At 39.2% G+C, this 27,558-nt stretch overlaps 5 protein-coding genes across 6 annotated transcripts in view; 3 read left to right on the forward strand and 2 right to left on the reverse strand.

The window, feature by feature from the left end:
- Positions 1-707: 707 nt before the first annotated feature.
- LOC136260822 (uncharacterized) lies at positions 708-24,058 on the forward strand. 2 transcript variants are annotated; one of them, XM_066054698.1, is made up of 15 exons: positions 708-845; positions 12,305-21,456; positions 21,512-21,664; positions 21,711-21,884; positions 21,930-22,060; positions 22,112-22,220; positions 22,270-22,381; positions 22,431-22,606; positions 22,661-22,855; positions 22,903-23,003; positions 23,050-23,158; positions 23,208-23,402; positions 23,452-23,760; positions 23,807-23,842; positions 23,890-24,058. In XM_066054698.1, exons 1-15 carry the CDS (start codon positions 773-775, stop codon positions 23,953-23,955), a joined length of 11,091 nt encoding a protein of 3,696 aa, XP_065910770.1. In that variant the 5' UTR covers positions 708-772; the 3' UTR covers positions 23,956-24,058. The 2 variants fall into 2 exon arrangements, with proteins under 2 accessions (XP_065910770.1, XP_065910771.1); XM_066054699.1 differs by having other exon boundaries at positions 23,065-23,158.
- LOC136260827 (lysoplasmalogenase TMEM86A-like) lies at positions 23,953-24,637 on the reverse strand. The gene has a single exon (XM_066054706.1). It carries the CDS (start codon positions 24,605-24,607, stop codon positions 23,957-23,959), a length of 651 nt encoding a protein of 216 aa, XP_065910778.1. The 5' UTR covers positions 24,608-24,637; the 3' UTR covers positions 23,953-23,956.
- Positions 24,602-25,654, forward strand: LOC136260826 (lysoplasmalogenase TMEM86A-like). The gene is made up of 2 exons (XM_066054705.1): positions 24,602-24,758; positions 24,835-25,654. Exons 1-2 carry the CDS (start codon positions 24,744-24,746, stop codon positions 25,546-25,548), a joined length of 729 nt encoding a protein of 242 aa, XP_065910777.1. The 5' UTR covers positions 24,602-24,743; the 3' UTR covers positions 25,549-25,654.
- Positions 25,655-25,690: 36 nt separating this feature from the next.
- Positions 25,691-27,367, forward strand: LOC136260825 (patatin-like phospholipase domain-containing protein 4). Its single transcript, XM_066054703.1, has 7 exons — positions 25,691-26,231; positions 26,321-26,386; positions 26,433-26,703; positions 26,748-26,906; positions 26,954-27,026; positions 27,071-27,166; positions 27,213-27,367. Exons 1-7 carry the CDS (start codon positions 25,833-25,835, stop codon positions 27,271-27,273), a joined length of 1,125 nt encoding a protein of 374 aa, XP_065910775.1. The 5' UTR covers positions 25,691-25,832; the 3' UTR covers positions 27,274-27,367.
- Positions 27,280-27,558, reverse strand: part of LOC136260824 (ankyrin repeat and sterile alpha motif domain-containing protein 1B-like) — a 34,337-nt gene continuing 34,058 nt past the window's right edge. The window contains exon 19 of the mRNA XM_066054702.1: positions 27,280-27,453. Within this exon, the coding sequence (XP_065910774.1) occupies positions 27,407-27,453 (47 nt within the window). The 3' untranslated portion in view covers positions 27,280-27,406. The remainder of the gene's footprint in view (positions 27,454-27,558) is intronic.

Consider the following 27,558-nt stretch of genomic DNA (forward strand, 5'->3'; position numbering starts at 1 on the left):
GCAGATCTAGATCTGCACACCTATCTACTGACAAGGTTACTTCCATACCTCATATCCTATTATTTGATTTCCTTTCTCACGTACGCCTTATTAGAAATCTGAAATTCCCCTCAGAGTAAGTAAAAACGATGAAGAACAAAGATCACGTAACTAGTCTGACTTCTAGCAATGCGCTTAAAGTTTGTGTCCGACTGGTCGGACTTCTAGCGATGCGCTTAAAGTTTGTGTCCGACTGGTCGGACTTCTAGTCGGGCGCTTAAAATTTGTGTCCGACTGGTCGGATCTGTAGCAACATAGATAATAGACACCCCATACAGTTTAAATAATGTTATGAATAGGGTGTCTATTATCTATGGTACCGTGTTTTTCAGGTTTCTTGCGAAAATCAAAGCATAAACGTGATCAAACACGTGATCTGTAATTCAAATATCTCGAACTTGCAAGGCATTTAAAGTGAATATTCGCACCTTTTGCCGATCATTGTACATGTTCAAGTATTGCTAGTATGCTGCAAATTATGTAAGCCTTGCTAGTTCGAAGCACGGATCACGTGTTTGATCACGTTAATGCTTTGATTTTCGCCAGAAACCTGAAAAACACGGTAGCAACTTCGTTTTTTTTACCGTAAATAGTCTCGTGCCCAGCCGGGCTCGCGCAAAGCACATTAGCGCGAGCCCAGCTGGGCACGAGACTATCCGCAAACTCGTTCCCAAGGGGGGCGTTCCGATACTTTAATGTGCTAAGTGAGAGTAAAGGAATTGGGCGCGAAGAAATGTTGCGACTTGTACCACTTCTGTTACTGGCAATCTGCCTGGATGGACCACCGGCTCCGATTATGGCACAAGGTAAGCCTAGTCTAGTGACGTAGTTAGTTTGCGCGTGATCGTGACTGCTCACATTCCCGATGAAACATTGATGTTTAGCAGTTTCTTTGTGTGGATAACATTAATAGCAGTCGCATATTTTCGGCTCTTACTATTGTCCTGTTTGTGTGGTCCTCTATCATAGTGTGGGATTCCTTGATACCATACAAGTCTATATTATTGTCTAGCGTTCCCATGGTGACTTATGTATATAAATCATCCCCTTTCGTAAATGGCATGGCTTTGCCTCCCATCTTTGTGTAACGAGGAGCCAAATATAGGGCGAATTTGCTGTCAGCTCAGGATTGGTACTACCTAAAAACATATAACTAACTAGTTATATTAAAGGAAATGCGTAGCTATAGCTACATTTAGTTATGGTCACTCAAGCAAGTGGTGTAAATATATCGTTCTTTGTACCAATTATCAGCTGATATCTACTACGTGACTGAATAGAGGGTATACATACTATTCCTAGGTGGAAGAATTTGTCACTGCAAGTTGAAGAAGAACTTTTATCCATGCAATAATAAATTAATTTTGACTTTGCTGTCACATGCTGTCACATGCTGTCACATGCTGTCACAACGCATTCGCTCATCATGATGGTGTGTTATAGTATTCTACAAATTGATTCCCTGTTTCCCATCCTGCATGGCATATTTAGCAAGTTAATTATTATTCAATAAATAACTATATTCCACATATCATGTGTTTTAGGCCACATAAACTTAATTATTAGTTTCTCATCCTCTGTAATCAAAATGTCAGAGCAGGGGGGCAGATTTTTATTTTAACTAGATAGGTGAATTAGCTAGCTAAAATGACTCAGAATGCAATTATCTTAGACTGCTCTAGCAAGGTACTAACTTTTAAAGGTGCTGGATGGCTGCATTTAGCCACCAGTGGTGCAAAAAATCCTTGTTGAGGTGGCGATGCCAGTGAGGATGAGAAACTAATAATTGACTTTATGTGGCCTTAGTCTGTGTGTATAAGTGTTTGTGCCAAAAACTGTACTAAGAGTTTATTCATAACATTATTTAAACTGTTTAGCTATTTCTTTGCATTTCAAGCATTTCTGTGTTATTTTACTCATGTAAGCTAACTAGCTAGCTAGCTAGCTAGATAAAAGAGTGTAGCTCATAATTGCCCTCCTGTCCACATGCCACAGAAAATCTATTAGAACCAGCATTGTAGTACTACACGTTGAGCTGAGCTCTAAAAAAAGCTCTTGGATGGACTTTCATGCACAAATTTTTGAAATTTGGCTCATTCTTGACCCGCTAATAATACTTCTTCAAATATCTTTTCATTAACCAATCAAATTTTTCACCATATATTTTCTATGGTGAAGCCATAAGCACACGGTCTGTTACAACCCTGTAATGAAGCCAAACCTCACATGTCTGCTCTTGACACCTTTATTGTCACCACTATTCATCTTGTTGGCTGAAATGTTATTTCTCTTAAGAAAAGTCCACTTTACTTTTTTAGCTGTTTTTCAGCGATCAGCTGCTGTATCCTTCATGATCAGTTGTAGCTATACTGTTTAGAAGCTTCAGTTAGCTATGGTGGAGATTTATAGATATACTCAAGAGCACCTAAAATGGCTTAAGTAGCTAAGTTGTCTGCAGCTAACTTGCATGCGTTGTTTGAGATCTCAATTGACTAAACTGATCCTTTTCAGCATTGTAACACTCACCAAAGTCAGATGGTGCAATTTTGTATGGCTAACAATATTTGTAAAACAGTAAACCTTTGTGATGTTATCACATGTGCAACAATGATAAGGACCTAGCCAAAACACATACGGCTTCCTTTGTTAAAAGGTTGCTGCTAATTCCACGGTGTTGTGCAAAGTTGCATGGACTATGCACATTTTACCTCATGCCTGAAGTTTGTAGGGCTCTTCTTTTGTAAGGTTGTGCACCCTAAATCCTGGGGTCCCATGTAGGTATGCTGCCTACTTTGCCCACCCTAAGGCTAACCCTGAATAATGGGATCACAATTACAGCATTATTATTGCTTCACTAAATATGTGTATTGATTCTATACCTTAGTCCATTAGACTCAGTTCAGCTAAACAAAAGTTCTATGTTATCCGAGTAGCCACTGTACTCTCCACCAAGTTGCCACTGAACTCTAACAAGTACAAGAAAATATGGAATTTTTAATCTTGATTAGAGATCACAGGAAAAGGTGTTGGTGGCCTTCCTTGTGTCCACTTGTATATCTGTAGGTGTAGCTCCTTGTTTCAATACTTTTTTTCCTCAAAATTTCTAATTTATCCTTGTACTGATTTGCTTACCATTATTTATGTTCAACTCATTACACAGCATTACAAATGTGACCCGCTGAGCAAAAACCGGCTGTGTTGCACATTCCTCGGATTCCATTTTTATTGCTTCTCTATAGTAACAAAAGAATGGACAGACAAAGTTTCAGCCTCTTGTGATGAATAGTCTTGGAGTTATAGCGATAAACAGCTGGAACAGAGATAAACTCCATTATAGCAACAATACAGCAAATAAATTACAGGAGTTTATTTACTCGATCATAACTCACGACTGAAACAAGGTATGAAGACAGGTTTGGCTCAGTTTGTTCACCATGAACTGGCACATTGATCAAGGTATAGTGTTTTCCCTGTACATCTCCGTGTGGACAAAGAAGGCCATTTCAACAATTAAATGACAAAGGTAAACTTTATTTCTTCCGCATCGTAAATAAGTGTCTATAACTCACGTACCATAATATTATGCTGTACGAACATGAAACCAAAATTTTCGAACAGAATAATTTTGTGGTATATAGGTTTTATTGATTTGAGCTTTGTTTCAGTACATACCAAAGTAATTGAAACGTGTGTAAAATTCTTATGTAGCATGTGTATTTTTACCCAGTTTATTTCAATTAGATTTTATAGCAAAATAGAATTTTGCGGAAACAGCCGGTTTTCGCTCAGTGGGTCACAAATGAAGACCAATACAAGAAGCACCTCTGAAATCAATTACAATCCGAAAATACGGATGATACCTAATACAAATGTACTACAGGGAAGCTGTCACGTGCACTACCATGAATTGACACCTTGATCTGTCAGCTAAAAGAATTGGGACACAAAGGATGACAAGTGCATTGCACACACCGAGGTATAAACCAAAATGCACTTGTCGGGCTGGAGCAATGTCAAACAGTGAAAAATCAAGCCATATCCTTAACCATTATTGAGTTCAGTCAATCAGTCAATCAGCCAGTCAGAAGGAAATTCCACTGAATGTAAAAATTAAACTTATTGAAAGCACACTGAAGACACTTTTGGTAATTATATACCTAACCAATGCCGCCAAGGCACCATGAAGGTATTGTGAAGCCGGATATTTTTGGCCAGAAAAGCCCAAACATTCATGATCCCCAATATATACTCCTACTGTGTGATACTGATGTTTCAACCAAAGTTGCTGAGAGGGACCTGGGGCAAACCAAGAAATTGGGACCCTATAACTGATATACTGTAGCTAGGTAGCCTTGCATACTAGCATGCAAAACATGCCAACCTAGTGGGGTCTGGGGGCATGCCCCCAGGAATAAGACCCTCTGAGATTGAATATATATGAGAGTGATTTCACTAGTGTATCACAGTATAATTGTAATGTTTATTTGACTGTTGTATTAGGGTGTTTCAAGCTGCCAATTACTTGTCATATATAGGAAAATTTTAGACCATGCGTAGCTACTAAAGCTGAATATTTGTCTGACTGCTATATTAGGGTGACTGTTCTATTACAGTATCTCGATCTTAATAATGTCCAATAATGATGCCCAGCCCCTGGGGCCCCAAAGAGCCCCCTGACAAAGTGGATCTCAAGGCAAATTGTCCCAGTTGCTCCCCCCCCCCCTGTTGGCCACCCTGTTTTCAACATATCCTGTACGTGTTTTCTCTTGTACAATAGCAGTAGCTAGTTAGAAGATTGCAAACCACAAAAATCTCACTCAAAACTTCTGTACTATTGCTATGGTTACCATTGGGTCACAAAACCAACTGATAATGATCAACCATGAAGCCATAAGTACAGTATCATGCACTGGCTAGTAAATGGGGTGACCGGTGATGCCAATGTTTTGGCTTGTGATTCAAGAGAAGCAAAGGGTGAATTGAGTAGTATGTGCTTACACTGTTGTATTACTACACATTGTACTCAACTCTAATTACAACACACCAATTCAGACCTAATCACAAATACTAATTCTAATTATGCTCAATACTAAGCTGTACTTGACGTTCTCTCGGGCCAGCAAAAGTACCATTTGTCTATGAGCCATAGTGGCAGAGTTAGTTGTGGGGTGTGTCCAAATGTTTGTGTTGTAGACTGAAATGGCACCCTCACCCTGTATTTCATAACTGTCACTGCTGCTTGCTGGTACGTTTAAAGATGAAATTTTCAAATTCAAAGATTAAAATTTTGATATATATAGGCCTCAGGGGTGGATCCAGGAGCTGGGGCACAAACAGCCTAGAGCAGATTTTCTTATTAGTTGCTATATGTTTAAGCAATCATCACTCCTTAGTAGTTTGGTTTTTGTCATTATGTCCTTTGCAGATGGTTGTGAAGTCTTACAGGTTTTTGCAATTGAATTCGGCGACTTTGCAATTGAATTCGTCCCGTTTGCAATTGAATTCGTCGGTTTTGCAATTGAATTCGTCGCTTTTGCAATTGAATTCGTCGCTTTTGCAGTTAAATTCGTCCATAACAAGAATGGCAGCTGGAGCAAACATGAAAACATGATGTAGCAGCTGCTACAAGAACTTGTTCAAGTACAACAGTAGTAAACAACTCTTTATAAGGCAATAATTCTTCCTCTACAGCCTCTCCAACAACATTCCAAACTCTACTATATACGCCATTCGCGATGGGTGTGGTCACTCGCGAGCAAGCTAATTAACTTGTCAGACAGCTATCAACTTCGCGTACTACCAGCTTCAATTACCTTCTAGTGTCTCAAGTGTAACTCTCCAAGGCATAAATAGTTCATCTCTTAATGAACGGGTTGGTTTCTTGGAGCCGTTTTGTTTATGACGAATTGTAATGCAAACGCGACGAATTCTATTGCAAAACCGACTAATTCAACTGCAAAAGCGACGAATTCAATTGCAAAATCGACGAATTCAATTGCAAACGGGACGAATTCAATTGCAATACCGACGAATTCAATTGCAATACCGACGAATTCAATTGCAAACGGGACGAATTCAATTGCAAAGGCGACGAATGCAATTGCAAAAACCTGTAAAAAGGCTATGACAGTCTTAACCACCAGCAACAGGATAATTATTTTTAGAGGTGCTTTAGTACACACGGAGGTGCTGGGTGACAATTTGACAGTTGTTCTAACTTTGGTTCTAGTGAGTTTGCAATAAATGGTGATAATATGAAGTTTTCATGAGTCACATAAATTGATTTTGGTCTGACAAGGTGTATAGTTACTATAGTATTTCTATCAAAAGTATGGCTCTTCCACTGAGGGGGGGGGGGGACATTTGCCCCAAATGCCCCATCCTGGATCCACCATTGGGCCAGTTCATCCTTCCTACATTGTATTCAACTTTTGCTGCTTAAAGTCGTAGCCATCTTCCATGTATTAGCTTCCCTAGGGATGCTGTCGTGTACAAGGTACAACTTTAATGGACTGTTTATTCTGTCCATTTCTCCTATGTATATTATAGCTATCAAGGGACGTCACACTCATTTCTAGCCATGTGTTGAAAGTGCTATATACAGCGTGTTTTTTTGCTAATGTTGTCTACATAGGGATTGTTTTACATAACCCTAGTTGGTCTACCTTAGTATCCCTGCATTTTCTACTCTTGTGGAAATCATAAAGTGATGTATGAGATAGTGGTCACACATCATGTTCATCAGCTTTTGACAAGTGTGTATGATCAGCTACAAGGTAGGGCTGAGTTTTTCTGGCAATGCCCACCCTGTTTGTCTTTCCATACTTCCATCCTTTGTTGTGTGTGATGATTTCTTTAATATGAATATAGAGCTGAGCGATAGTGGCGATAGATCGATTATCGTGATAGCTACCAACAATTGTTGATCTTGATAGTATACTATCGTGCTATTGCGATTACTTATCTGTATCCGTGCGTGGTAAAAAAATGGATAACAAAAGCAAAGATGATAATGTTGAAGTTCAGAAAATTGTAAAAGACCAGTAGCTTGAGCATGGACAGCAAAGATAATAATTGTAATGACGCATAACAATTTTAAGTGGAGTGTTAGAAAGCAGATGTGTGGTGTGTGTACATAATTGGAGTATTCAAGTGTTTGTATACGTGAGGTTGAGTGTCTTTAATAACTGCTAGTAACTATCGTGATACTATCATTATCGTAATATAAGTTACTATCAAATCGTGATTATGATAGTTGTACTATCGCTCAGCTCTATATGAATAGGGCGTATGTTGATAACTCAGTGTTCAATTGTGTTATTCAGTTGTAGATTTGTTTGGATCTGTGGTGAATGGTGTTCAACATATTGCTCAGAGAATCACTTCTGAACTTTTGGAGCTACTAAATATGGGGGTTGTAGCTTCTGCAGACTTACAATCTTTACTGAATCTTGGCTAAAGCCATGTTCGTCACTCTAATGGCACTCCCTTTCACCTCCATGTCTGATACTAGCCAAGTTTAGATGATAAAAATCCATTGTAACACTAGGCAGAGTCCTATTGCAAGAGCATAGAAGTAGGCTCCATCATCTAATTTAAGCCCATTTCTCCTTCTTCATGTAAAGAAAATGATCACAAATGACAGGTGGGACTGCAGCTTATCAGCTCCTTATTAATAGCCAAGCATACAAATAGTCTCTTAACAAAACGGGAAGCCTCATGATGCTGGATACCATTCACTATAGAACTACTACCCACAATGATTCTTCACAGCTTTCACAGCTTCAGACTCCAGGGAGAACGGTAAAAATAAGATAGGGTATTGTGTCAATGGTATGAATGTCAAACAATGCCTCCACCTGGGGTTGCCAGACCAAGGACACCAATGATAAGCAGAACCAGCTTCTTTTAAGACTAATGACTGGCTTGTGTCAGCATGTCCTTGAATGGAGGGCTAGTGGCAAGACAGCATGGTGAGATATAGGACTGCACTGGTGACATGACTGCTGCTGAGACGTGGACTGCAAGGAGAATGCTTCCTCACAACCATCACATCTAGAAGTGATTTGTACTAAGTATTGAAGTGCAAGCCCATTTTGAGGTCAAAATATTATTTCTCCAATGGTAGCGCATTGAGCCAATGGGAAGTACCACCTTTAATAGTCCTCTGAACGGTAAAAGAAAATAGCGGTCATAAATTCCAATTATGATTCTCACCTGGATTGAAAGGCCGAGTGCAGGTGGTCATCATGGCAGACAGGGGAGAATGAAACCATTCCAGATTCACAGCTTATCTGTGGGTGCAAATATTCCTGCAGGCTTAACAGGTCATGAACTCCAAGGCCATCACATCAAGTAGGGAGAAAGAATAGTGTTGCTTCTGCATCTGAATTGGTTCTAGTAACCTATCATAGTCATGTAGAGCAAGCATCCCTATAATGTTCAAAAAGGAAACATCTACAATAGGACCATAGCACATTCCACAAGCAGCGCAGTTCTTTTCATCATAAGCATTACGAGCATTAACAAGTAGTCAGCCCCAACCTTCATCTGTATGATCATTATATAGGTTATTCAAGTGCCCTCTATACAACTGATCAGTACAGCACTCTGACATAACATCCACCTGGTCATCACTTTACAAACATTGTACTGTAAATCATTTTTTTCCCAGGCTAGATGGAATTCCCTTACCACCACCCCTAGCACTGGCTGTCAAGTGCTGGACAGCTGGATAACATCAGCGACTATTAAGAACAAAGCTATATGAGGGCATCAGCATTAAGCCTGCCCTCAAAACCAATGCCAATGGGGTGTACCTCAATCCTTCAATATGAAGCATTTTTGTTTGTTTTGGAGTGTTCATGGTACATTATTCATCTCGCAAAATGTAGTGTGTTAAACTTAAAGTTTCCTCATGATTGTCATGGTCACCCATGAAAGGTGACATGTCTCAGGGTATATTGCATTTGGTCCATTATTATTTCTTGTGTATATCAACAGGATGTGTTCTGTTGTGATTAGTTTTTACAATTTGCTTATGACACAACAGTGACATGTTCAGGCTAAACTTATGGTTAGATTACAGACCTCAGTGGTGGATCACGTGCCCCCCATTTACCCACCAAAAATATTCACTGAGTATGAAAGTTGCATATGTAACACCAACCTATGGGAACACTTATAGCTGTGTGACCTGTGAGGAAATTGAATTCACTTGGTCCTTTGTATGTCATTCTTATATTTAATTTCATAGCTGAACTCATCACTGTCACTGTTCCCTACATGCAGCTCTTGACCACTTAGACATGAACAATTTCAGTCTTGAAACATGTAGTTTTCAGGGGCTACCCTCTGCTTTATATAGCTACCTACTACCCTGGACATGGTGCATCCCCCATGTCCTACCCTGGATCAGTGCAGCTATGACTGTTCAGCTGAGATTCAACCAATTTCTCCATAATATTTGCAATTACAGGAACAACCGAAATTGGTCTACAGTTTGAGCAGTCATTCTTAGGTCTTGACTTATAAACAGTGGTGACTTTACTTTGTTTTCCATCACTTCTAGACTGTAGTGATGCAGTATATAACTAGCTATATGCTTCCTTATAGGTGTTGTAATGATTTTTGTAGAGGAAATACACAGATTACACCATCAGCTCTGCTCATGTGTGACTACCATCTTAATATCAATTCCTCATGGCCATGGTAGCTTCAATCTTAGCACTAACCACCAGAGGATGTTTCCTTGTTGAAGGAGTACAGTTGCTGCATTGCTAGGGAGCGAACTTATAGCATAGGATGATTGAAAATGTCATTAATTGTTGTAACTGTTATTTTGCAATTCCTGGATCAGCAATGCCAACTTATCCAGTACTAGCAACAGAATGCCTGCTTGACCATTTCTGACAATGCTGGACCAACTTGTCATACTGATGATAACTACTGTATGTGTACAGCACTGGCAAAGCTAAGCTTCTTGCCAGTGATGGATTTTAACCGATAGTACTTACCTGAATGCAGAGAAGATTCAGATCCTACATCGTATGGCTTCTTTGGCCCATGCCTGGCCTGCATGTTGCAGAAGATAATGCCATTGCTTGAGTCTTGTTTCAACATTCTGACTCCATGTATTATGGGTTTTAGCGGGTCCTAGTGGAATAGCAGTTACAGATAGAAGACAGATACATCTTGCTCAATGATTACACAATTTGCATTGAGCTCCAAATTAATCAATTGTTTAAAAGCCATTAAGACATGCAAGCACACCTGCCCTCATAGGCAGATCTATGAGACATTGTTGGGGGGAACAGGGGAGACCTACGTAGTGGGCACAGAAGACTGGAGGGTAGGCAAAGAGTGTTAGAATAAATCAGTCTGTTTATTCCATTAGATGGAACTCCATGGTGCACAACCTAGCTATACTCTTTTCGAAACTTTGGTGGTTGGTATGGCTTGATAAAAGAAGCTCCTGTTTTAAAATTAGACCTCAATTGAGAGCATTATTTATCTAACTGTATGTTTCTGTATGTTCTGAATAGCATGAATTAATCTGGGAAATTAGTTTTCTGAAATAGAACCTGTTACTGAAAGTGTACTCAGTACTTTATAATATTGGTATACCGTAAGTGTATTAAATTTCGTGGGTAAAATTTTCGTGGTTTGCCAAAAAGACAGGTTTGCAAGTGTAATAAATTTTGTGGGTATAATTTTCGTGGTTTAAACGATCAACTGTGAGCAGGGCGAGCCAGTTTATTTTCTCGAGGAGCCACGGGGAGCAAAATTCGTGCTTTAAGGTTGCATTTAAGGTTTACAGCTTAGCTATCTGGGACTAAGCAAACCATTTTGTGGGGTCAGTGACTCACCACAAAAGTTGACAAAAGAATCTTGCCAGGTCTTAGATACTTGAACAAGGCCATCAGTATCTATTCACTGGTGAACAGGTGCATATCATCATCAAGTCGTACATAGCGCATTAGCTAGCTATTATACGCGTTAATATTGTACAAGGAAATATAGGTCTGCTCGAGCTGAGACGTGAGTTTCTAAATGGATTAATTTTCGTGGATCAGCTTTATGTGGATTAATTTTTGTGGATCAGCTGCAAACCACGAAATCCATGAAAATTTATACACCACGAAAATTTCTACGTTTATGGTAATTCACAATTAAAATTTTCCAATGTCTTGTTAGAGTAGTGACTGCTCTATTAGAGTATCTCAATTTTGTACTAGTTTCTTCATGTAAAGTGCATATATAATTATTATCCATTCTATCTCCCACTGAAGCCTACATCAAAGTAAAAAAGTAGAAGGATATGGTAGTTAAACCCCAGTAGGTAGGAATGTTTTAATCAGAAAAATAACATGATTTACACATTCAGGTGTTAAATTTGACTTTCCTGACCTCTGAAGCAAAACATTGTAGACAACAACAAAGACTATTCTTTCCGGAGTACATCCCGAGGGAACGCTTCTGGTGGTACCCATTTGTTTCTCTGAGTAAGCCATTGTTGAAATGTACGAACTGGAACTGCCCAATTTGTACATTTAATTGTATTTGCCCGAATGCACTCCTCTTTTCTTCTTTGCTACTCATGGTGGTGTTAAAATGAGCAAATGGAGATAACGGCTTAGCCTTCAGAGTCTCAGGTTTCTTCTTCGCTGGTGATCTTGCAATTTGGCTTTGGAACGTCACAGTAATTGTACTCTGTCATTCCTAAAAATGGAGACAAGCCCCCAGTACAACAAATATTGTCCACACTCTTCCTATCTTCTCTACTCATATAACACTTGATCATTGACTAATCAAATTACAAAATGGGATAGAAACCAGAACCACATCTGCACTCGTAGGATATCTTTGTTATCATCACTATCCTTACCCATTAGTTTCTTGTACTTCAATAGAGTGTAAATAATTCCCTGCCAGTGTAAATAATTCCCTGCCAGTGTAAATAATTCCCTGCCAGTGTAAATAATTCCCAGCCAGTGTAAATAATTCCCTGCCAGTGTAAATAATTCCCAGCCTGGTTTTGGCATCTATAATCAACAGAAAACCTGAAGGGGAAGGGGGGGAGGCAAAGCCTCTCTTAGCACTCATAAACTAAAAAAATGTGTTTCAAAGGATGCCCATTAGAGGTTAAGTATAGCAATGTATTTAGAATTCCTGATCTTGTTCTATATGTACTTAATAAGATAGTAGATTTATATTAAGTAACTGAGGTAGTACATTTATAAAGTAAATGGATTAATTCTAACAGAGACAACAACTATGATGACAGCTATGTTAGTAGAAACATCTCCTGCACCATCAATAACTACAACAAGTTCTCAGCTACCAGTGTCTACTAGTATAAACCTTATGACAGAGAGTAGTCTAATGTCATTACTAGAATCAACTGTTACTACATCTCAGGAGAACGTCACTTCATTAACCTTCACAACAATTACTACAGAAGTGTTCACCAATATACCAACTGGGACTAGTTTGTTATCATCACTTATTCAACCAACTGCTACATCTATCCTTTCTACCACAATAGCACAATCAACTAGTGTGCAAGAATCATTGACTGTAGTACAATCAACTGTACTATTAACTAGCAGTGTGTTATTAGTAACTGAATCACCAAGTAGTATTGTGACAGAGTCACCAAGTAGTATCTTTACAGAGTCACCCAGTAGCATCGTTACAGAGTCACCCAGTAGCATCGTTACAGAGTCACCAAGTAGCATCGTTACAGAGTCACCCAGTAGCATCGTTACAGAGTCACCAAGTAGTATCGTTACAGAGTCACCAAGTATTATCATTACAGAGTCACCAAGTAGTATCGTTACAGAGTCACCAAGTAGTATCGTTACAGAGTCACCAAGTAGTATCGTTACAGAGTCACCAAGTAGCATCGTTACAGAGTCACCAAGTAGTATCATTACAGAGTTACCAAGTAGTATCGTTACAGAGTCACCAAGTAGTATCGTTACAGACTCACCAAGTAGTATCGTTACAGAGTCACCAAGTAGTATCGTTACAGTGTCACTGAGTAGTATTGTCACAGAGTCACAGAGTCGTCTTGTTACACGATCATTTAGTACCACAACATCATCTCAAGTAATGAACACACCTCCTGTTGTTATGACAACACAGTTGTTAGTAGAGACATCTCCTCCACCATCACTAACTAATACTAGTTTAGTTACACAAGTTGATAGTGTAACAAGAGGACCTGACCAAGTTACTACAACATTAGTAGACCCTACTTTACTATCTATCACTCTAACACCTATTACACCGGTTGAATCAATAACTACAGCAAGTTCTCAGCTACCAGTGTCTACTAGTATAAACCTTATGACAGAAAGTAGTCTAATGTCATTACTAGAACCAACTGTTACTACATCTCAGGAGAACGTCACTTCATTAACCTTCACAACATTTACTACAGAAGTGTTCACCCTACCAACAGTAACTAGTTTATCATCACTTATTCAACCAACTGCTACATCTATCCTTTCTACCACAATAGCACAATCAACTAGTGTACAAGAATCATTGACTGTAGTACAAGCAACTGTACTATTAACTAGCAGTGTGTTATTATCACCAAGTAGTATCGTTACAGAGTCACCAAGTAATATCATTACAGAGTCACCAAGTATTATCATTACAGAGTCACCAAGTAGTATCGTTACAGAGTCACCAAGTAGTATCTTTACGGAGTCACCAAGTAGTATCGTTACAGAGTCACCAAGTAGAATCGTTACAGAGTCACCAAGTAGAATCGTTACAGAGTCACCAAGTAGTATCGTTACAGAGTCACCAAGTAGTATCGTTACAGAGTCACCAAGTAGAATCGTTACAGAGTCACCAAGTAGCATCGTTACAGAGTCACCAAGTAGTATCGTTACAGAGTCACCAAGTAGAATCGTTACAGAGTCACCAAGTAGCATCGTTACAGAGTCACCAAGTAGTATCGTTACAGAGTTACCAAGTAGTATCATTACAGAGTCACCAAGTATTATCATTACAGACTCACCAAGTAGTATCGTTACAGACTCACCAAGTAGTATCGTTACAGAGTCACCAAGTAGTATTGTTACAGTGTCACTGAGTAGTATTGTCACAGAGTCACAGAGTCGTCTTGTTACACGATCATTTAGTACCACAACATCATCTCAAGCAATGAACACACCTCCTGTTGTTATGACAACACAATTGTTATTGGAGACATCTCCTCCACCATCACTAACTAATACTAGTTTAGTTACACAAGTTGATAGTGTAACAAGTAGACCTGACCAAGTTACTACAACATTAGTAGACTCTACTTTACTATCTATCACTCCAACATCTATTACACCTGTTGAATCAATAACTACAACAAGTTCTCAGCTACCAGTGTCTACTAGTATAAACCTTATGACAGAGAGTAGTCTAATGTCATTACTAGAACCAACTGTTACTACATCTCAGGAGAACATCACTTCATTAACCTTTACAACATTTACTACAGAAGTGTTCACCCTACCAACAGTAACTAGTTTGTTATCATCACTTATTCAACCAACTGCTACATCTATCCTTTCTACCACAATAGTGCAGTCAACTAGTGTACAAGAATCATTGACTGTAGTACAATCAACTGTACTATTAACTAGCAGTGTGTTATTAGTAACTGAATCACCAAGTAGTATTGTGACAGAGTCACCAAGTAGTATCGTTACAGAGTCACCAAGTAGTATCGTTACAGAGTCACCAAGTATCGTTACAGAGTCACCAAGTAGTATCGTTACAGAGTCACCGAGTAGCATTGTCACAGAGTCACGGAGTCGTCTTGTTACACAATCATTAAGTGCCACAACATCATCTCAGGCAATGAACACACCTCCTGTTGTTATGACAACACAATTGTTAGTAGATACATCTCCTCCACCATCACTAACTAATACTAGTTTAGTTACACAAGTTGATAGTGTAACAAGAGGACCTGACCAAGTTACTACAACATTAGTAGACCCTACTTTACTATCTATCACTCCAACATCTATTACACCGGTTGAATCAATAACTACAACAAGTTCTCAGCTACCAGTGTCTACTAGTATAAACCTTATGACAGAGAGTAGTCTAATGTCATTACTAGAATCAACTGTTACTACATCTCAGGAGAACGTCACTTCATTAACCTTCACAACAATTACTACAGAAGTGTTCACTAGTATACCAACTGGGACTAGTTTGTTATCATCACTTATTCACCCAACTGCTACATCTATCCTTTCTACCACAATAGCACAATCAACTAGTGTGCAAGAATCATTGACTGTAGTACAATCAACTGTACTATTAACTAGCAGTGTGTTATTAGTAACTGAATCACCAAGTAGTATTGTGACAGAGTCACCAAGTATTATCGTTACAGAGTCACCAAGTAGTATCTTTACAGAGTCACTAAGTAGTATCGTTACAGAGTCACCGAGTAGTATCTTTACAGAGTCACCAAGTAGTATCGTTACAGAGTCACCAAGTAGTATCTTTACAGTGTCACCAAGTAGTATCGTTACAGAATCACCAAGTAGCATTGTCACAGAGTCACAGAGTCGTCTTGTTACGCAATCATTTAGTACTACAACATCATCTCAAGCAATGACCATACCTCCTGTTGTTATGACAACACAATTGTTAGTAGAGACATCTCCTCCACCATCACTAACTAATACTAGTTTAGTTACACAAGTTGATAGTGTAACAAGAGGACCTGACCAAGTTACTACAACATTAGTAGACCCTACTTTACTATCTATCACTCCAACATCTATTACACCGGTTGAATCAATAACTACAACAAGTTCTCAGCTACCAGTGTCTACTAGTATAAACCTTATGACAGAGAGTAGTCTAATGTCATTACTAGAACCAACTGTTACTACATCTCAGGAGAACATCACTTCATTAACCTTCACAACATTTACTACAGAAGTGTTCACCCTACCAATAGTAACTAGTTTGTTATCATCACTTATTCAACCAACTGCTACATCTATCCTTTCTACCACAATAGTGCAATCAACTAGTGTACAAGAATCATTGACTGTAGTACAATCAACTGTACTATTAACTAGCAGTGTGTTATTAGTAACTGAATCACCAAGTATTATCGTTACAGAGTCACCAAGTAGTATCTTTACAGAGTCACTAAGTAGTATCGTTACAGAGTCACCGAGTAGCATTGTCACAGAGTCACCAAGTAGTATAGTTACAGAGTCACAGAGTCATCTTGTTACACAATCATTTAGTGCCACAACATCATCTCAGGCAATGAACACACCTCCTGTTGTTATAACAACACAATTGTTAGTAGATACATCTCCTCCACCATCACTGACTAATACTAGTTTAGTTACACAAGTTGATAGTGTAACAAGTGGACCTGACCAAGTTACTACAATATTAGTAGACTCTACTTTACTATCTATCACTCCAACATCTATTACACCTGTTGAATCAATAACTACAACAAGTTCTCAGCTACCAGTGTCTACTAGTATAAACCTTATAACAGAGAGTAATCTAATGTCATTACTAGAACCAACTGTTACTACATCTCAGGAGAACGTCACTTCATTAACCTTCACAACATTTACTACAGAAGTGTTCACCCTACCAACAGTAACTAGTTTGTTATCATCGCTTATTCAACCAACTGCTACATCTATCCTTTCTACCACAATAGCACAATCAACTAGTGTACAAGAATCATTGACTGTAGTACAATCAACTGTACTATTAACTAGCAGTGTGTTATTAGTAACTGAATCACCAAGTAGTATTGTGACAGAGTCACCAAGTAGTATCTTTACAGTGTCACCAAGTAGTATCGTTACAGAGTCACCAAATAGTATCGTTACAGTGTCACCAAGTATTATCATTACAGTGTCACCAAGTAGTATCGTTACAGAGTCACCAAGTAGTATCGTTACAGTGTCACCAAGTATTATCATTACAGTGTCACCAAGTAGTATCGTTACAGAGTCACCAAGTAGTATCGTTACAGAGTCACCAAGTAGTATCGTTACAGAGTCATCAAGTAGCATTGTCACAGAGTTACCAAGTATTATCATTACAGAGTCACCAAGTAGTATTGTTACAGAGTCACCGAGTAGTATTGTCACAGAGTCACAGAGTCATCTTGTTACACGATCATTAAGTACCACAATATCATCTCAAGCAATGACCACACCTCCTGTTGTTATGACAACACAGTTGTTAGTAGAGACATCTCCTCCACCATCACTAACTAATACTAGTTTAGTTACACAAGTTGATAGTGTAACAAGAGGACCTGACCAAGTTACTACAACATTAGTAGACCCTACTTTACTATCTATCACTCCAACATCTATTACACCGGTTGAATCAATAACTACAACAAGTTCTCAGCTACCAGTGTCTACTAGTATAAACATTATGACAGAAAGTAGTCTAATGTCATTACTAGAACCAACTGTTACTACATCTCAGGAGAACGTCACTTCATTAACCTTCACAACATTTACTACAGAAGTGTTCACCCTACCAACAGTAACTAGTTTATCATCACTTATTCAACCAACTGCTACATCTATCCTTTCTACCACAATAGCACAATCAACTAGTGTACAAGAATCATTGACTGTAGTACAAGCAACTGTACTATTAACTAGCAGTGTGTTATTATCACCAAGTAGTATCGTTACAGAGTCACCAAGTAGTATCATTACAGAGTCACCAAGTATTATCATTACAGAGTCACCAAGTAGTATCGTTACAGAGTCACCGAATAGTATTGTCACAGAGTCACAGAGTCGTCTTGTTACACAATCATTCAGTGCCGCAACATCATCTCAAGCAATGACCACACCTCCTGTTGTTATGACAACACAATTGTTAGTAGAGACATCTCCTCCACCACCACTAACTAATACTAGTTTAGTTACACAAGTTGATAGTGCAACTATGTTACCAACTATGATTGTAACAAGTACATTTGAAGAAGTGACTACTAACACTACTTCACTATTCACTGCTACTCCTGTCACTACAGTCAGTGGTCCTAATATAACAAATACAATTCTCTTATCTACTGTTGTAATGTCAGTAATCACAACTGAATCTATACCATTAACTACTACAATAGTGGAATCTTCTCTTACACAGATAATATCAAGTGTACCATTGATAACTACTGATGTTACTCCATCACTAATGATTGTACCAACTCAGACACTGTCACTCTCCTTAACAGGCTCAATTATCAGTTCAATGCCTATGACAGTTCTGCCAAGTTTATTCAGTCAACTAACTAACACCATTAAAGTAGTTGCAAGTATGACAGAACGAACTAGCACACGGTTGTCAGATGTGGCCACTATAATATTATCTAGTATTGTTTTGCCACTAACCGAATCACCAATTAGTAGTATTGTGACAGAATTACAAAGTAGCATCATAACAGAGCTTCCAAAAACTGAGATACCAAGTAGCATTGTTAGTAGCGCTGCAACAGAATTACCAAAAAGTATTATAACATCATCTCAAGCAATGACCACACCTCCTGTTGTTATGACAACACAATTGTTAGTAGATACATCTCCTCCACCATCACTAACTAATACTAGTTTAGTTACACAAGTTGATAGTGTAACAAGTGGACCTGACCAAGTTACTACAACATTAGTAGACTCTACTTTACTATCTATCACTCCAACATCTATTACACCTGTTGAATCAATAACTACAACAAGTTCTCAGCTACCAGTGTCTACTAGTATAAACCTTATAACAGAGAGTAGTCTAATGTCATTACTAGAACCAACTGTTACTACATCTCAGGAGAACGTCACTTCATTAACCTTCACAACATTTACTACAGAAGTGTTCACTCTACCAACAGTAACTAGTTTGTTATCATCACTTATTCAACCAGTAATCCCTTCAGTTACAACACAAAAAGTACCTTTGGTCGGTACAATAGTTACTGGTTTATCAGCTACTACAGGCCCTACCACTACAATGTTACCAGTCACTATCACAAGTGCCATTGATATAACTAGTACACTATCAAGGGAGTTGTCCACTAGTGTGTTACCAACTATGATTGTAACAAGTATATTTGAAGAAGTGACTACTAACACTACTTCACTATTTACTGCTACTCCTGTCACTACAGTCATTGGTCCTAATAATATAACAAATACAGTTCTCTTATCTTCTGTTGTAATGTCAGTAATCACAACTGAATCTATACCATTAACTACTACAATTGTAGAGTCTTCTCTGACACAGATAACATCTAGTGTACTATTGATAACTTCAGGGTCTCCAAGTAGTGTTACAATAACACCAACTAGTGTTGTAATATCACGTAATCTAACAGAGTCACTGAGTAGTGTCATCTTAACTGAGTCATCACTGACAAGTGGTGTAAGTGTTGTGATAGAACCTCCAAGTACTTTTGTAATGACAGAGTCTCCAAGTAGTGTTGTGTTAATACCTACTACAATTGTAACAGAGTCACCAACTAGTATGTTCATTACAGAATTTCCAAGTAGTGTTACAATAACACCAACTAGTGTTGTAACATCACGTAATCTAACAGAGTCACTGAGTAGTGTCGTCTTAACAGAGTCATCAGTGATTAGTAGTTTTATTGTAGGGTCAACAGGTAGTGTAGCAGTAACACTGACTAGTGTTGCAACTGTGAGTGACAATGCTACAGTTTCACAGGACATTACTACAACACCTCCAACAACTTCTATAGTATCATCATTAATATTAACAGCCTCACTACCAGTTACTAACATGGAAATCACTCCAATAACTACAGTGGTACCACTCATTACTGCTGATATTACAACTGCACTACAAACTGCTGTAGTTCCAACTACTAGTAACATCTTGACAATGTCTGATGTCTCTACCAGTACAGATGTCAGCTCAGCTGATGTCCCAACCAGCTCAGCTGTGATCCCAACTAGCTCAGCTGATGTCCCAACTAGCACAGCTGTAATCCCAACTAACTCAGCTGATGTTCCAACTACTAGGAACATCTTAACAATAACTGATTTCCCCACCAGTACAGTTAATCTCCCAACTACAATGGAGGTATTATCATCAGAGACATTATCACTATTAGAGACGTTATCGCTATCAGAGACATTATCACCAACAGAGACGTTATCACTATCAGAGACATTATCACCAACAGAGACGTTATCACTATCAGAGACATTATTACCAACAGAGACGTTATCACCATCAGAGACGTTATCACTATCAGAGACATTATCACCAACAGAGACGTTATCACCATCAGAGACATTATCACTATCAGAGACATTATCACCAACAGAGACGTTATCACTATCAGAGACGTTATCACTATCAGAGACATCATCACCATCAGAGACCTTATCACCAACAGAGACGTTATCACTATCAGAGATGTTATCGCCATCAGAGACGTTATCACCATCAGAGACATTATCACCATCAGAGACATTATCATTATCAGAGACATTATCATTATCAGAGACGTTATCGCCATCAGAGATGTTATCGCCATCAGAGACATTATCATTATCAGAGACGTTATCGCCATCAGAGATGTTATCGCCATCAGAGACGTTATCACCATCAGAGACATTATCACCAACAGAGACATTATCACCAACAGAGACGTTATCACCATCAGAGACATTATCACTATCAGAGACATTATTACCATCAGAGACATTATTACCATCAGAGACATTATCATTATCAGAGACATTATCACCAACAGAGACATTATCACTATCAGAGACGTTATCACTATCAGAGACATTATCACCAACAGAGACATTATCACTATCAGAGACATTATCACTATCAGAGACATTATCACCAACAGAGACATTATCACTATCAGAGACATCATCACCATCAGAGACATCATCACCATCAGAGACCTTATCACCAACAGAGACGTTATCACTATCAGAGATGTTATCGCCATCAGAGACATTATCACCAACAGAGACATTATCATTATCAGAGACGTTATCACTATCAGAGATGTTATCGCCATCAGAGACGTTATCACCATCAGTGACATTATCACCAACAGATCTAGAGACGTTATCACCAACAGAGACGTTATCACTATCAGAGACATTATCGCCATCAGAGACAGAGACGTTATCACCAGTAAGCACTATAGTGTCACCAACTGTAATTACTGTTGGGTCAGAATTCTGGTTTGTTATTGTGTTACGGGAAATGAAGAGTGTTATTGAGGAAGACACTTTATTAGCAGACAAGCTTGGTATTGCATTTGTAGCTGGTCAAAATAGGAGGCGTAAACGCCAGACACAAGTGTCAGATTATGTAGCTGAAGTAAGCACTATAATTATAAAAATGATATATCATTTTATGGTTTGTTCATCTCTAGATTGTAGCTATACAGCTGTCGCAACCTGATGTGAGCAACTCAGACGTCATATTTTATATTCTTGAGAACATTACGATGACTCCAGTTAATGTCAGCACTGTTCAAGATGCTTTTAAAACAGACATAAATGTATCGGATATTCTTGGTTATGAGGTATGAATCATTTAATATTGTGCTATACTTGGTTATTTTGTTATAGGTGGTGGATTGTTACATATGGGATATCAATGCTTCTACTACCACTGAAGTGTCTCCTGATGACCAAAACAATATCTTGTTGATAATAGTAGGCAGTGTGTTGGGTGTATTGCTACTGCTGACGCTAATAATACTTATATTGTTACTAATATATTACCGTAACAACCGTACAGGGGTAAGTTGATGTGGACTAGTTTGCACTGTTAACAATACCTTGCAGAAACAAAAAATAACACCTGAGGATGCTGTTCATGTAAATAGTCATCTAGATGAAACAGCAGATGAATTTGGGGCATTTATTGAAGGGACTGGATCCCCTGAAACTCATTTGGACAATTTTACCACGAACATGTATGTAGCCTTTATATCAAGAAGTCATATTAACTTGCTGTATGTTAATAGTGAGACTAGGCCCACTGGAGTCACCACACATACCACAGAGGAAGACCATCCTATCCCACAATTTGTGTTGAACAATGATAATGCAATTGCCGATGCTTCAGAGGAGTCTGTGTGTATAGCAATAGTTTACCATGCAATGTTGTTATTGTTACATCTAGGTACAAGAAGTAGTGGATAGGGTGTCACGATTGCATCCTCAAAATTCAGATGTGCCTCCTTTACACCAGCAACTACACTTGCCCCCACAATTACGCCCAATCACTGCAGCTGGTAGTTATTTGAGCATTGTTAGCATTGTTTATTGCTTGTTCTTGCACAGATACAATAATCCCAGTATCATCAGAGAGTCCTCAAACCTCTCGAGCTATAGCTCGTCATGGAATGGATGAGTTTGCAAGGCGACTACAAGAGAGAGAAGATGCAACTCAGAAGACACTACAAGAAACAATGAAAACTGCTGAACAGCTGAAAAAGGAAAATGCAACACTTCGGAGGGTAAGGAATGTTGGAGCTCATGCAGCTGTGCTTTGCTATGTCATGCTTTTACAGCTACAAGAGGAAAGAGAAGAAGAAGAGAGGATACAGTCACAACATCAACAAGCCTTAGAGAGGTGGAAGGAACAGAGAACTGTTAGTAGTAGTAGAAGGACTGCTACCAGGAGGAGAAACAGGATTGCCCCACTACCACAGAAAAACATGACACAGAAAAGGATACACACAGCATGGCAACAAGCACAGGAACAGGTTAGCATGTAAAAAATTGTATCAGAAAATTTAAATATCTTTATTAGTTTACACTGGAGGCAGATTCTTCTTCTAGTGCAAGCTTAACAGCAACTGCTCTAGTTGATCTTCCTGCTACACCCATAGTAAGAACTAGACCTACTACCAGGTATAGCAACACTGAATTATGCAGTCACCACTATAAACACTTATAGACGTACCATAACTAGCCGGCTCACAGCAGCAGCGAGGAGTAATCGTGTTGGAATAACAACTGATGACTATGATTCCACCGTCAGAGAGTCACCTCCTCCGTCAAGACAAGTTAGTATCATTCTATACAAATAAATTGATTGTGCTCTATTTGTAACAGAGACCGCCAACAAGGGTACAGGTCAGTGGAGGTGCTATCAAGCCTCGAGAACGCCGAGTTACTGCTGGTAAACTGGCCCAGTTAGCTACAAGAGGTCGTTCATCACGTGTGGTTGCTTCTGATGCAAAACGAGAGTTAGCATGGATGGATAGTGGAACTGGAGGAGTAAGACTGCTCAAAATGAGACCACTACAAGTACACCTACCTCTCCTCCTACTAGTTGTCAATGGTTATGTCTACACAGGCACACTTACCTCCTCAAACAGTACCAACTAATCTGTTCACCTTGCAAAGTGGACCATCCAACACACTGCCTGTTGTAACACCTTCTGAAGTTTCATCCCCACCAACCAGAAGATTTACAGCAGCTGAACTGGCTAGCAGAGCGTTTGGTGGTCAGCAAGTACATTCTATTGGATCCTCATTGGTGGACCCTACTCCTCATGCTGCTCCAACCAATCTTATACCTGTACTTCTTCCAGTCCATGTGGGTCACACCCTCCCTAACATGACACCTACAGCCCGTCCCACCCATCAACATGCGATGCCCAGGGTGAGTGTTATAATGCTAAAATACAATTACATTATGAACCATGCAGGGTTTGGAGGTATGGACACCACAACCTACATCAACCGTAAGCAACTAAGCATCTCATAATTGCTATCAATACTGTTTGTACAGGAAACAACAGCAACACTGCACCAAAGACCCTCTAACCAGCGACATGATCCATTTGCTCCCACATAATTTATAAACTGTTTATCATAGAAATTGTGATACATAATTGTGCAGTATAATATGTAGTCATTATTAATTGCTCAGCAAGAAATAATTGGTGACGAAATTTGTTCACAGCCAACAAACTATCAGAGATGTAGAACACCACTGCACCTGTCACACCAATTACATCACCTTTGACCTGAAACCTCACAAGTGCCCTCCACAGCATACATCCAATCAAACAACAGTAAACTGCAGCAGGCAAAACTAGGAACTCTTTCATCTTTGGTAGCAAGTACAAGTATATAATCAAAGTTATAATTCCAACCAATATCCCAAATGGCGTCAATCTGTCATAACCAGCTCCAAACAGTGAAGTATACAACATTTGCTGTACACTAAATGCTAGTATTCCAGTCAGGAAGCACACTGTATTAGCTTGATAAACTAATAAAACATCTCCAATCGATGAAAACAGTAACGCGACAAACAACTTGAGAAGGTGCGTTTCCGAGGAAGTAGCTTTACCGTAGAACAGTTGCACCAATACGTAAAACTGCAGCGTAACAATAGGCGCGATCTTTAGAATAACCTTCAGCGAGACAACCTTGGTATTCGCTGCAGACCAGAGCAGATAAGTGAGCGATAGGAAAGTGTACGTGCAAACCAACTCAAACATTTGTGCTTTATTTAGAACACTGCTATTACGTCATACAATTTCCTGACAACCGAATACAGTAGAGAGAGGAGACTAAGACAGAGGTAAAATTGTAAACGAGAACGAGTGTGCGAATAGTTTCGAACGCACAGAACAAATGAATTACCAACAGGTAAGACTCTATAATTTATTGTAATAACTAGTTGTGATACGGAATACCATAAACTCGCACGTTGTTTACTTTTTAGATCCGTAAAGAATTCAGTGGAGTAGCTCCTTACCTGGTACCGTTCTTCAAGTGCTGCTCTATATATTACATCCTATGGTTACCGGAACACAATCAGCCCGGGCTTGTGCCCGCTCTAGTGAAGTGCTTGCCCACCTTGTGTCTCATCAGTTTCGTGTTCTTTCAAGGAATGTCTAACAGTTATAATCGCAAAATTTTAGCGGGACTATGTTTTTCTTGCATTGGAGATGCATTACTCGTGTGGCAGATCGCTTATGAAGAGCTATTCCTGCTAGGAATGGCTATGTTTGCTATTGCAATGTGTTTATATATCAGTGCCCTTGGTTTCAGCCCATTTGGAGTGAAACAATTGTTGTTTTGTGTTTTAGTTATGTCAACAGCATATGCAGTTTTCATACCATCACTATTACATAGAACGGTGATGTTAATTGCTGTCGGTACATACATTTTCCTTCTGGCTGTGGCAGAGTGGAGAAGTCTGGCAAGTATATCACTAGAAGGAGGAGCCATCCCATGGAGGAAGATATATGCTGCTGCAGGCATATCGACATTTGTTGTTTCTGACACTATTTTGGGTGTTGCTAAGTTCATTCAGCCAATTTTGTTTCATCGATTTCTTGTAATGACCACTTATTATACAGCTCAGCTGTTCATCTCCCTCAGTGTAATCAATTCCCACATCTTCATGGACATTTCCACTGATAAAATTCACTGATTTCCTCTTCTAAACTGAAATCATAACTGACATCATTTTACCTATACATGTTATTATAATATTACGTCACTGATGTGTTGATTACAAAGTGATTATAAACACTTTACATGTGGGCGTATGTCACGCGTAGCTAAGTAGGCGGTACCGGAAATAACTCGTGTCTTGCGTTCCGTTATGAGCATAGCGCACACACCTCAAACACGCCGCTGATAGTGAAGAAGTTGTAACAGATTACGGTGACTACCCGCAGTCAATGTGAACGAGGCGAGGAACAGCAGTAGCCGATGAAGATATCTTTTGCTGGTTGTGGTTTCCTCGGAGTCTACCATATCGGAGTAGCAAAATGTATCGTGGAAATGGCGCCGCAGTTTGCTGACTCGTTGGAAGGATATTACGGCACTTCTGCTGGCTCATTAGTAGCAGTGATGTTGTGTTGTAGAGTGGGACACGACGGGGGACCAAGATTTGCTAAGAAAATGTCTGACCTAGTCCACGCCAGTTGGCTAGGTCCGTTTGGAAAAGCATTTGATCCGTCAGGTTTAATAGTGAGAGACCTGGGGCGATATCTACCGCCTGATGCGCACAAGCGCGCTACTGGGAAGGTGAAAATATCACTGACCAATTGTTGGGATTGGAGCAATTTGATTGTCTCGGAATTCAACACGAGACGAGAACTAATTAACGTAAGTGGCGGGGGCATACACTCCTTTAATGTTTGGTGTAAATTAGTAAACTTGATCATGTTGAATGAACTGTTGATTGCTATATTTAGGCAGTTGTGGCAAGTTGTTTCATCCCAGCTTGGTCAGGCTGGTGGCTGCCCAAGTACAGAGGAAAGGTAACCTAGCAACACATGTCTTGTGACATCATGTGGTCTTCTGCAGAGGGTGTGTGATGGAGGGTTTACTAACAACATACCAGGATCACATGATCCGAATGTTATCACTGTTAGCCCGTTCAGTGGAGAGGCTGATATTTGTCCGTTAGGAGAATGCCAACCTGAACAAATGGTGTTTGCTACAAACACTTCATTTAAACTAACTAGTAAGAATCTTCAACGATTAAAGGAGTCATTGTTCCCTCCAAAATGGGAACAACTTGAACGGTTAATGGCACAGGGCTATCAAGATGCTTTGCGATATCTTCGTATTCATGGTCAGTAAATTATATTGTTTCCCATTAACATGGTAACCTTACAGGCATCATGATGACAGGACCAATCAAAGGACTAGTTTCTAATACTAATACTGGTTGCCATAGCGACTATCAAGTACTGTATGAACTCCCTCTGGTTACCATGACAGCATCTGGTACCCTCCCAGCAGTTGCTCCAGTTCAGCCAATCACATTGTATAAAGGTGACCACACCCTATCCAGTTAACATGCCACACTACTCATTATACAGGTATCCCAGAGAAGTCACTAATGTACAAATTATTAACATTGCCAGTGAAATATCTTTATGAGTTGTGGTGTAGGTGAGTAGTGTCACCATGCTGGATCACATGATCCCTGTGAGTAGGTGTGTCGACTTATTAAACAACTTACCACCATGGAAGCTACCATTAATGTGTCACCTGGTGCAGCTTATCCAGCAGGCATTAAAGGCTGGATCATGGTGAGCTCTAAATGGAATATATTGCTTACTATGTTCTTCACTACAGGAAAGAGCAACACAAGTTCTTATTAATGAACACCTGTAACCAAGTCTATCTTACTGTGTGACCTCCACAGAGTGAATTATTTTTAATAATTTATTAAAACAATGAAAGTATTTATTAATTACATACAAATGACACTGAAGGATTGAATTACAAAATGAGACAATATATACAAGTGTTGTTGCTATGTGTGGTTGCTAAGATGTTGAAGTGGTGGTTGGTCCCAAGCCTAACTGGCTCAAACCTGTGTATACAGTAACCATGGTAACAACATGAGTCAATGAATACACTTGAATAAAGTGTATCTAATCCAAAACAGACGAGCTGTAAAAAGAGTGTGGCCCTCAAA

The sequence above is a fragment of the Dysidea avara genome, chromosome 7, assembly GCF_963678975.1.
Source record: "Dysidea avara chromosome 7, odDysAvar1.4, whole genome shotgun sequence".
Classification (NCBI taxonomy): Eukaryota; Metazoa; Porifera; class Demospongiae; order Dictyoceratida; family Dysideidae; genus Dysidea; species Dysidea avara.